At 43.2% G+C, this 11650-nt stretch overlaps 1 protein-coding gene across 1 annotated transcript; it reads left to right on the forward strand.

The window, feature by feature from the left end:
* The first annotated feature begins 1516 nt into the window (after positions 1-1516).
* On the forward strand, positions 1517-8624 carry LOC134456517 (taste receptor type 1 member 1-like). Its single transcript, XM_063207900.1, has 5 exons — positions 1517-1777; positions 4978-5691; positions 6076-6282; positions 7296-7416; positions 7582-8624. Exons 1-5 carry the CDS (start codon positions 1517-1519, stop codon positions 8514-8516), a joined length of 2238 nt encoding a protein of 745 aa, XP_063063970.1. The 3' UTR covers positions 8517-8624.
* Positions 8625-11650: the final 3026 nt, after the last annotated feature.

Below are 11650 nucleotides of genomic sequence, written 5' to 3' on the forward strand. Positions count from 1 at the left end.
TTTTTACTCTTGGGTCATGGCTTCATCGTGGGACTATGTGACCAAAGTGAATTTAGCAAAGCGGGAGATTACGTCCTGGGTGGTCTGTTCAAACTTCACGATAGTCAAGGAACACATTCGGACAAGCCGCAAGCAGTGGAATGTGACAAGTAAGTGTGATTGAATATATAAAGAAAAACGCTTCATGGCTTCAGTCTCGGTAGTACGTATCTGGGAAACTTGAAATTAATTTTGACAACTCACATGTTCAATTCACCCATTGATAGGAGGCCCTTTTAAGTAGGCCTACATCATTTACACATAGACTGTCAATAGCTTCTGCAAATGTAATTCTATGATTGTGAAACTTTGTTCACACATAAGGCAAATAAAAAAATAATTGCGCAAAAAAATTTCACATTTTCATTTTCACGCATGGCTGTTGCTGTTCTGGAATGCAATCCTGCACAACAGAACCAAGCAGAACATTTACAGATCCTGGCCGTACAATTAGAATATCATGAAAAAGTTTATTTATTTCCATAATTCCATCAATAATGTTTAATGTTCATGGATTGTATAGATGCATTGCCCATATTTTGAACTATATCAATCATTCATTTGTTTATTTTTACATATTTTGGCCTCCCAGCTCCAAAAAAACGTGAATTGAGGAATTCACATTATTAGAATATTGTAAATAAATCACAATTTTGAAAAATTAAATATGGTACCTTCTACATAACATGTCAATATTCAATACTTGGTTTGGACTGTCTTTGTCTTCATCACTGCCATGATGCGTTTAACATTGAAGTCAATGGCAGAGGCATGGAGTTATGGAAGCCCAGATATCCTTAATGCTTTGCTGATGACCCACACTTTACTTCACTCTTTAATATACCCCGTCGATTTTCTAGATCTTATTACATCTTATCTCAACACATAAGAGCAGTTTACTGGTTGGCACTGCATGATAGACCCTCACTGTGTGTGTGTGTGTGTGTGTGTGTGTGTGTGTGTGTGTGTGTGTGTGTGTGTGTGTATGTGTCTGTGTGTGTGTGTGTGTGTGTGTGTGTGTGTGTGTGTGTGTGTGTGTGTGTGTGTGTGTGTGTGTGTGTGTGTGTGTGTGTGTGTGTGTGTGTGTGTACAAGTACAGCAAGACATTAAGTTGTAAATTGTTTTGTGTGTTCTGCTGTGCCACCTATTAAAATCAGTGTACTGTGCAGGGATTCATGTGGATGTATGTCCCTGTGTGTGCTTTTTATCATATCAAGTCAAGTCAAGTCAAGTAGGTTTTATTGTCAATTTCTTTACATGCACTGGTCATACAAAGAATTTGAAATTACATTTCTTGCTTTCCCATACAGACAAGAAATGTAATTATCATATGGTGAGATCAAAGAGAAAGTACAGTAAAATCTACTTTTTTATTTTATTCTATTCTATTCTACTCTATTCTATTATATTCTTCTGTGCTTCAACCACTTACTGTAGCTATACCTTCGATCCTGAACACTACAAACAAATGCAAGTGATGAGGTTCACCATCGAGGAGATCAACAACAGGACAGACCTGCTCCCGGGCATCACTCTGGGCTACCGGATATTTGACTACTGCTCCGACATCGGCAGCCTCCCCTCCGCGGTGGACTTAATTGCCTGCGGTGAGGGTGACTCAGTGCGTCTCGGGGCCAACCAATCGTGTCTCCCGAACGTCGTGTCCGTCTCTGGGTCAATTGGCAGCACAGAGGCCATCACTGTGTCCCAGGTTATCCTCTCTAACATGCTGCCTGTGGTGAGGACATTAAAACCTCTTGTGTTGTGCCATAATGTGTATTGTGTTTTTGTGTGTGTTTGTGTATTTGCTAGACACCTTTGTTAATTTCCTAGTGATTAGTTAGTGATAAGTGATTTGTGATAAGTGATACTTGGTGATAAGTTGCCTGATTATCATCGACTTTCAAATCTTGTACCAAGATGTCGGACTGACCAAGAAGATAACAAATAATGTTTCTCAAGCGGCCTGGTTAACCCACCTCCCTCTGTTTGCTACTGATTTTCTTAGTCCTAATAGAACGTCTCTGCTTACCACGTCACTGCCTTGAACACGTCTGTCCAAAGGGCCTTGGAGCTGGTCAAAGTTGATTGCTTCCCGACAAAGTGGGTGGAGCTCCAGATTTCTCCAGAGCTCAGACACGATATTTGTTTTGCTCCTAGCCTGACTAGAAGCAATGCCGAAGGTGTTGCGTCACTAGGGGGGCGTGACCTGGCTATAATACAAGTACTCTACTCTACTCAACTTTACTCAAGACTGGGTGGTGCAGCACGCTAGTGATGGGATTTTCGGCTCTTCTTTGAAATGTGGTTCTATTGACTCTTCTTACTATGGAGAGCCGGCTCTTTCGGCTCCCAAACGGCTCCCTACATGTTTACATTATTCATAAATTAATAGTGTTCATTTTATTTTACAACATTTTGTTTCATTATTGACATTGTGAAGCACTTTGTGCAGTGCATGCTGTGTAAAAGCCTCTGTAACGGAGGCTAACAAGCAGAGTTGGCGTGGAACTAGTACATCGGTTCGGAAATGGGAGGCACAGTACCATACCGCTGGACTAAAGGACCAGTCCCCCAGCCCAACGGCATCAACACTGTATGAGGCTTTGGGAGGGAGGTTTACTAAAGTTCCACGCCAACTCCGCTATTTAGCCTCAATTACACCTTTATGAATAACACTTTTATTATTATCAGTCGTTAAATAATGACCCAACATATCCAAATACAAAGTATTTTTAAAAAGGTGTACATACTCTGTAGTATGTAGCCTATTTCTGATCGCTGTGAGTGTGTCTGTAACACCTGCGCTATAACCACTGGCACTAAAACGGCTCCCATTTCCCATTGCGGAGCCAGTTCCCGTCGTTCACTTTTAAAGCGATGGTTCGGAGTAGAATCACCCTAATGCCATTTGAACCGTGACACCCATCCACCTTTACACCCGAAGTGTTTTCTGCCGCAGGCTTACATCAACAGAGTTGCCGTGTTATTCGATGTTTATTCCGGTTAGCTTGACTCAAGCGCATATGGATACTGGGCACCGTCTCCAAACTTTCCCCACAAAAATAACATGTCATGACACCAAACTTCTGCAGTAGCACAAATATGGTCTGTACTCACGAAACGAAGCATTTGGAAGTTTGGAAGTAGTTCCAGGAGTTTAGTATTATCAACACAAGCCGAATAGCTTCTCTGCTGCTAAAGCTGCGCCAACGTTACTTCCGTCATCTAAGACAAGCATGTAAGAGTCCTCAACGAAGCTCATAATATGCACAATGAAAAGTGAATTCAGCATCAGTATTGATAACGGAAATCCTTGTCTAATTGATAGTAGGTAAGATTTGAAATATCTTTTAAGTATTGCCTTGAAAATATAAGCCTTAATCACAATTCAGTGAAAACTTTTTTAACACTCTCGTCTGGAAGTTTGTTGAAGACTTTTACGGGCTTGTCTCATATGACGGAAGTAACGTTGGCACAGCTTTAGCAGCAGAGAAGCTATTCAGCTTGTGTTGATAATACTAAACTCCTGGACTATTTCCAAACTTCCAAATGCTTCGTTTCGTGAGTACAGACCATATTTGTGCTACTGCAGAAGTTTGGTGTAATGACATGTTATTTTTGTGGGGAAAGTTTGGAGACGGTGCCCAGTATCCATATGCGCTTGAGTCAAGCTAACCGGAATAAACATCGAATAACACGGCAACTCTGTTGATGTAAGTCTGCGGCAGAAAACACTTCGGGTGTAAAGGTGGATGGGTGTCACGGTTCAAATGGCATTAGGGTGATTCTACTCCGAACCATCGCTTTAAGAGCCGGTTCTTAGAGCCGTTTCGTTCGGGACCGATACATCACTACAGCACGCAAAGGCCCTGACCATATGGACCATATGGCATATGGAACAAAGTTTTGTTGAAGCGTGCTCGTCGCCATCTAATTGACCTGTACCTGCAGCCAGATGGGAGAAATGTGAAGTGTGGGTGAAGGGGATGAGTGTGGTCTCTGGTTATTGAGTGTGCAAGGCATGTGACAACTTTGAAGTTGAGATCAGTAAGGCTGTGAGTGGGCTGGGGAGAGATTTTAGATGCAGATTATTGATGTTTATGACCGTTTCGGATTTTGCATTATCAACTTTACATTGTTTGGATGTAATGGCATTGCAAAAACCGAATGACAAATGATGACAACAGTAGTGTCATTAATGTTCCGGATAAAGGTCATGTCATTTTGAGGACGCTTACATTACACCCTCATGTAGACCTCTTCAAAGAAAGCGTTACCACATATGCTCCTACACATATGGGCTTACATGTCCATAGGGACCCAGGTTTTGGTCCGGCCTAGCCTGGTCATGTCCAAAGAAACTCGACAGAAGAACAATCTCTCGGGGGGGAAATGCATTGGCCATGGTGTAGTACGGGGGCGTTGCCTGAGGACACGAGTGGATGGAAAATGAACTCCCTTGCGCATGGTCATTGGTCAGTGGGTGCGATGGATACAATCTCCGTACTCCCTTGCGCATGGTCAGTGGGGGCGACACCATGATGGATAATTTGTGGCCAAATTAACTGCAGCTGTTGGTCAGCAGTAATTGCTGGGGGTAATTAAGGACAGCTGACAAACATTCACGCTGTCCTATGACCCGTTCCACACTCCGACCCTTGCGGAAGTGGCATTGCATGCTTCCCTGATGCGTCCAATATCATAGAAGAAGAATAAAAGTTCCGTACTTCCCTCGCCATCATTTCGTACTACGCTGTTATGACGTCAGTAAGCTCTCCTGTCTCTACTCTCCTTGGTCATGTCCAAGCCCTGCCCCATCTCTGCCTCATACTGATTTCCTGTCCTCATCTTCACTGTGCAGTCCAAATAAAGGCTACAAACCCCCAAAACACACATTTTAAAAAGAAAGTATTACCTAATATTTTCTATTTGCAGGTGAACCATGGCGCTTCCAGCGTGCAACTCAGCCACCGGCAGAAATTCCCATCCTTTTTCCGCACCGTTCCCAGCGACAAGTTCCAGGTGCAGGCCATCATCCACCTCCTGAAAGAATTCCGATGGAACTGGGTGGCGTTCGTGGGCAACAACAAAGACTACACGCTGGATGCTCTGGAGGTCTTCCACGACGAGATCGAATCCGCAGACATCTGCCTGGCCTACCAAGGGTTCATCTCCGACACGGACGACGGCGCTGCTAACGACAAGGTGCTGAACATGATTCAGCAGCAGAAGATCGAGGTCGTGGTGGTCGTTGGTCATGAAGGACCTGTTAAAGCCTTCCTGAAGAAGGCTGTGCAACGGAACGTGCGGAAGATATGGATTGGAAGTGAAGCATGGTCCACCTCAACCCTGGATCTGATAGAAGAGAGCGACATAGACAGGCTAGGCACTGTGCTAGGAGTGACCTTACATCAGAAGACCGAGTTCAACCGCAGGCCAGTGGGCTCCTCACCGCCACAGTCCTCTCGTGGATCTTGTGGTCAGATATGTGAGAAGTGTGGAGAGCTCACGGCAAAGGACGTCAACTCGCTGGAGTCAACATTCAGTTTTAGTACCTACTCAGCAATGTATGCAGTGGCGCACGCCCTTCACAAAACCCTGTCTTGCAACCAGACATCTTGTACAAAGTCATCTGTTGAACCTTACATGGTGAGTGTCATTGTTTGTTTGTACAGGATTTCTGTGTGCTACATTGGCCTACTGTGTACATTGTATATACTACATTATATATATTACAATACATTAGACACTGCATTATGTGGCACTTAGCAGACGCTTTCATCCATAAGGACTTGATTTACATACGGGCACAGCTAGGGTTTTGGTTAAAGTCCCTGGTGAAATGTGTGGTTAGATTCCCTGCTTGGCCCACATAGCCCACACATACCTAACAGACCAAATCTAATACCAAATTGCCTGAGGTATGCCTGCTGTCTTGAATGAGCAATACTGCTGAGAAAGAAATTAAGGATTTCCCATGAACACTGCATGTTGTACATTCCATTTTCTTAAAGTCTTCTTTTATTTTCTTAGATGGTCAAAGCACTGAAGAATATCACATTCACATTGTACAACCAGAGCATAGAATTTGATGAGAATGGTGATCCACCAGCCATCTATGATGTCGTGTTTTGGAACTGGACTTCAAAAACGATTGACACAGTCGGATCATATAACTCTATGCTAGAGCCATCCTTTTCTCTGGACCAGGACCTCATTCACTGGCACAGTGGTAAAGATGTGAGTTTTACACTGTTTTGACGCTGTCTCAATGTTGGTGTGAGAGTGGGGTTTCCTGATTTGTCCCGATTTGCCTCTGTAGCTTATGCACAATATGCAGTATGACTTCTTCAATTCTGATTCTAATATGAGGATAATTGTTGTGTTAACCTGTTATTAAGACCGGGAGTGACATCCGTGCAACTCAACCTTTAACCCCCTAAGACACGGCATTATAAATAAGCTGTTATATACAGAATGGCAATGACCAAGTCGTAAAGCATTACTAAAGGTCCTGTGTATTGTCATAGTGGTGTAGTGCTACAGTAGCTAACTTTCAATGTCTATTACAGCGTGCCACAGGAGGTACGGTGTGCATTAAGGGGCTACGACCACCCGCAGAATGCATATTTACCTTTATCAGTCTTGACAATTCTGTAAAATATACTGAAGCTGATTTTTTTTTTTACTTGTATACCCCTTTTGACAATGACAAAAAATGTTTATGTTTACAATATTGGTAACACTTTATACATCTATTAGCACTAGTACATACAATGTTAATGGCTGCATAAGTAACTTGTAAGGCATGTACTAAGCAAACGCTAAGGCCTACTAGGTCCTTACTAAGGTTAAATAGTAAGAGGTATTGTGCATGGACAAGACATTTGCTAATGCATGCCTAACAAATGTTTGATTTTGCTTTGTACATGCCTTACAAGTTACTTATACGGGGACATTGTATGTATTAGTGCTAATAGATGTATCCCTAAAATAAAGTGTTACCACAATATTACACTTGCTTCAAAAGAAAGAAGTCTACCGCACACTTTCTGGACTTTATGCACGCTTTATTAGAGCGAACAACGCGTTTCGCCTCAGTGCGTCATCAGGCTCGTTCATTCTTTCTTTTGAAGTATTTAACACTCCTGCGTTTACCAGCACCTAGGAACTGTGCATGGAACTTTGAACTGTTGAATATTACACTTGTGATGACTGTCTTTCTTTTTGTCTTATCCATCTTGTTCTTAAAGCCTCCCATATTGAGGTGTTCTGCTGACTGTAACCCGGGGCAACAGAAAAAACAAACCAGCTTCCACAGCTGCTGTTTTGATTGTGTCAACTGCACAGCGGGAACCTTCATCAACCACACCAGTAAGGTTTTGATCACTCACTTACCCAGGGCTATAAATTCACAGAAATGGTACCCCATTACATTGTATGTATTGGGTGGGGGGATGCTTTCAGATGACTTTGTTCATAGTGTGATAACCAAGGCTATCAGTGGCCCTTATTGCTTGTTTGTTTTCATTCTGACAGCTAAAAACAAATGCATCCGGTGTCAAAAGCACGAGTGGTCGGGCAACGGCAGCACGTCATGTCAGGAGCGCAGAGAGGTCTACCCGCACTTCGACGATCCACTCGCCATCCTCCTCATCCTCGCCACCGCCGTCACCATCCTGCTGTGCGGCGGCACGCTGACGCTTTTCGTCCGCCATTTTGACTCGCCCGTGGTCAAGTCGGCCGGCCGCAAGATGTCCCTGCTCGTGTTGGGCTTCCTGGTGCTGTCTTGCGTCAGTGTCTTCCTGCTGCTCGGGCAGCCGTCACACGTCAAGTGCAAGCTGTGTGCGCCCATCTTCCTGGTCTTCTACACCGCCACGCTGGCCTGCCTAGCCGTGCGCTCCTTCCAGATCGTCTGCGTCTTCAAGATGGCCGCCAAGCTGCCCAAGGCCTTCGACTTCTGGGTAAAACACGGTGGCCGGTGGGTGATCGTCGCAATCTGCTTTGTCGTTCAGGTCGTGCTGAGCACGCTGTGGATGTGGATTGATGGGCCTGTACCAATAGAGAGGTACACTGAAGAGGAGATAGTCTTCACTTGCACCTATGGACAACACGGTCTGCTATTTGCAATGTTTACGGTGATATCGCTGATCAGTTTGGTCTGCTTTGCGTTCAGTTACATGGGGATGGACCTTCCCAAAAACTACAACGAAGGGAAAGCCATAACGTTTTGCTTGTTTATTTTCTACGTGTCCTGGACTTTGTTTCTCACACTGTACTTTATTGTATCCCAGAATGGCAATTACACTTTGATCATGATGGCGATGGGCTCGTCCATGCTCTCCAGCATCTTTGGCGTCTTGTTGGGCTACTTTGGGCCCAAGTGCTTCATCATCATATTCAGACCCGAGCGCAATACAGCCACCTACTTTCAGGCAGCCATCCAGACGTACAACATGCAAATCAGACGATGAGAAGGACACTAGGTCAATATTAGGTAAAAGTAAAAACTTGGTAGACAAGTATGTACATGTTTTGCCAGTTGCAGCATGGACAATCACTTTACAGTGTACATTTATTTTCAGGCGCGGAGTGGCCATCGGGAGATCGGGGACTTGTCCCGGTGGGCCGCGGCCGCGAAATATATTGCAACGGCCCTGTTATGTTTTCAGCCGGCCCCAAAACCTTTGGCCGTATTTAATTCTCAGCTGGCCCTAAAGTGTTCCAGTGCCAAAGCTAATGTGAACTAGAACTAATCAGTTCTTATCTATTCAGCGGTTGACCCAAAAGAATATATACCGTTTACCCGACCGCAATACCTCAGTGACGGTGTCAAACACTAAATTGGCCACACCCCTTCTCTACTGATAATGTTCATACACCGTAGATCGCGGAAGTTTACTAGATCTTAGTAACATAGTTTCGTTTTCAGTATTTCAAGAACCTGTGATATTTAGATTGGTTACCAAGGAACGGAAATATTAGTCAGTTGTGATTTATTTTCCGATTTCCACATGACTGTTACAGTTTACAGTCTGCCACTGCAGATTCACTTGTTCTGTGGTTATTGACTTGGGTTACGAACATACTCCACCAAGTGGTAAGGAAGTGAACTGCAGCTAAGCAGGAAAACACGTTGTACATGTTTTGATGGCATTGGTTTGTTAGAACTAGAGGTATATCTCCTTACAGTTGAAATAATGTTATATCATACATATATTTATATATGGCACATTTAGGATGTAGCCTATGTAATGTCTGAAGAAATGGAACAAAATAATTACCACACAAGATTCTGATGTGAGCAGTGTTGGGTGTGTAGCCTAAACTGTGGATTAAAATGTAATTGCAAGAAACAAAGACATTTGCTGCGACGAAGACAGCATTTTAAGGTAGGCCTACACCGTTTGGTTATACATTTTGTTGACTTATAGTTGTGCTTTGAAGTAGCTAGGTTTGGCTTATTTGCTGCATGGTGGGTTTATTGCACAATGTAGACAGACTTTTTGTAAGCTATAGGCTACTATACTATATTTTGTGAGCCTACTCTTCTAAAAATCCCCACACTCAAAACTTTGTGCCCATGCTCATCCGTCTTCCTTAAACGATATTTCAATTTCAAACTGTCAAAATGACAGTGGAGTGCACATTTGCATGGAACAGTAGCGTGATGTAGCCTAACCTAGTAATGCTTTGGACTGTGATGATGGCTCCAGTGGTATAGTCTACTTTTTGAAGTGGGTATACTGTATATTTGAGCATTTTTTATGTGTACTGTATATATTTGTGCTATTGTAAATAATGGATCAATCCATTTTAAGTGGGTATACTGCAATCCCTGAAATTTTGAAATGGGTGCGTATACCTGCGTTTTACATAGACTACACCACTGGCTGTGCATTTCATCAAGGTGTAGGCTAAATTCTCCAATTCAGGTTGATATTTTGACTACACTAATGTTCACATGTAGTACGACTGCAGATTTCGTGGCTTTTGTCTTTTTGGTTAGGAAACCATGTTGTTCGCTTTGTTTTTTTTTTTTTTTTTTTTTTTTAAAGAGGGCCGCCAAGGGGAAAATTCTCCCGGTGGGAAAAGGTGGGCCACTCCGCCCCTGCATTTTATTTTTGTTAAAAAAAAAAAAAACACACACTAAGACTTATATGTAGGGAAAGACTAGGTTTTAGCATGTATTCAAAAGATATGACTGTTGATACCATGTTTGTTTCCATATGTGAACACACTGCAGTTAGTTGAGAGAATATTTTATTTGAAATGACCTGTGTTAAATCAGTGAAATGAATACTGTAGTTAAACAGAATATTCTGTAAGAGTTATGGTGATGAGTAAAAAGTGAAACACATGATTTTCTTGGGCTCGTTTTGTACAAATAAACTTAAATCGAGCAACCTGCCTTAGTTCTGGCAGACCACGTAGTCAACGCTCCCTTTTGCCTATTGGCTGACGCCGACCTAACCCCTACAGCTGTCCACGAATCAGCTGCTGCTCGCAATTGGATGCTGGCCTTTGGCGTGCTTTATTTAAATAACCGAATTTGTTTTCCTGTCATTGCTTTTTGTCTGCTTGTTTTGCACCCATCACCTCCCCTGCTCTTAAACTTATCATTGCCAATCAATGTCATACTGTTGTCATTGTTGCTTGCTCTGTTCTAGGGGGTATGTTGCCTTTCCAGCTAAATGGAAGGCACTCCACCTGAGGATGCTGCTGTTCCCTGTCTTGACTTCCATGGAGGTCATGGAGAAGACGGGGAGCTTCCTCCGAACAGAGCCATACCGCCAAACACAAATGTATAATCAGAAATAAAGCTTCTGAAATGTATCTCTGTATCTCGTCTCATTTTTTACTAGAGTGGATCTGACAGAACTTGAATAAGCATGTTCATGGCACAGCAGTAATTTGATGTGTTATATAATGTACTCAGTTATGGTGAAGGTGGAAGGAAGGTGCAGTGATCTCATGTTAGATCTCACCACATATGAACCATTTTGTAAGTTTTTATGTACACTATACATATAGTGGATTTTCCGTATGGGCTGTCAATATTTTGAGGCCAGGTTTTGTTGCCCATCACTATGCAAGAATGAGCTGTTTTGGGAGATAGTGTATATGAGATTTTGCCAGTTGAGCCTATCTGAACTGTTGTGCAGAAGTGTAAGAATGTTTGGCCAACTGACCCAATTGTTATAGGAATGTCATCTCAGTTTCAAGAAATGAGCCAAACCAATGGAGAAGAACTGTAATCCAGCGATACGCTACACAAAGCAATTCCAGTGCAAGTGGTCTCGTTGTCTTCCACTGACAGGCTCTCACCCTGGTGCGTCCGACCATGGAGCCCTATCGCACGAGATGCGTCATGTGTCCACGAAATTAAAATAATCTATAACGGTGGTGGTGCCGTCACGATAAAGCCCCGTTTTTCGTGCTTATAGCTTATATCTTCGCAGCCCTTTAACGGATTCAAACTAAGCTTGGTTCACGTGAACACACTCCCCTCCAAGGAATGCACACCGACATTGGCGAGATTTGGGCCAAAGGGGGCGCTGCATTTCCTTCTGTTGCCGTGGCGACTTTGGCAAGTTTACTGCTTGGC

Source organism: Engraulis encrasicolus, chromosome 1 (assembly GCF_034702125.1).
Source record: "Engraulis encrasicolus isolate BLACKSEA-1 chromosome 1, IST_EnEncr_1.0, whole genome shotgun sequence".
NCBI classification, from domain to species: domain Eukaryota; kingdom Metazoa; phylum Chordata; class Actinopteri; order Clupeiformes; family Engraulidae; genus Engraulis; species Engraulis encrasicolus.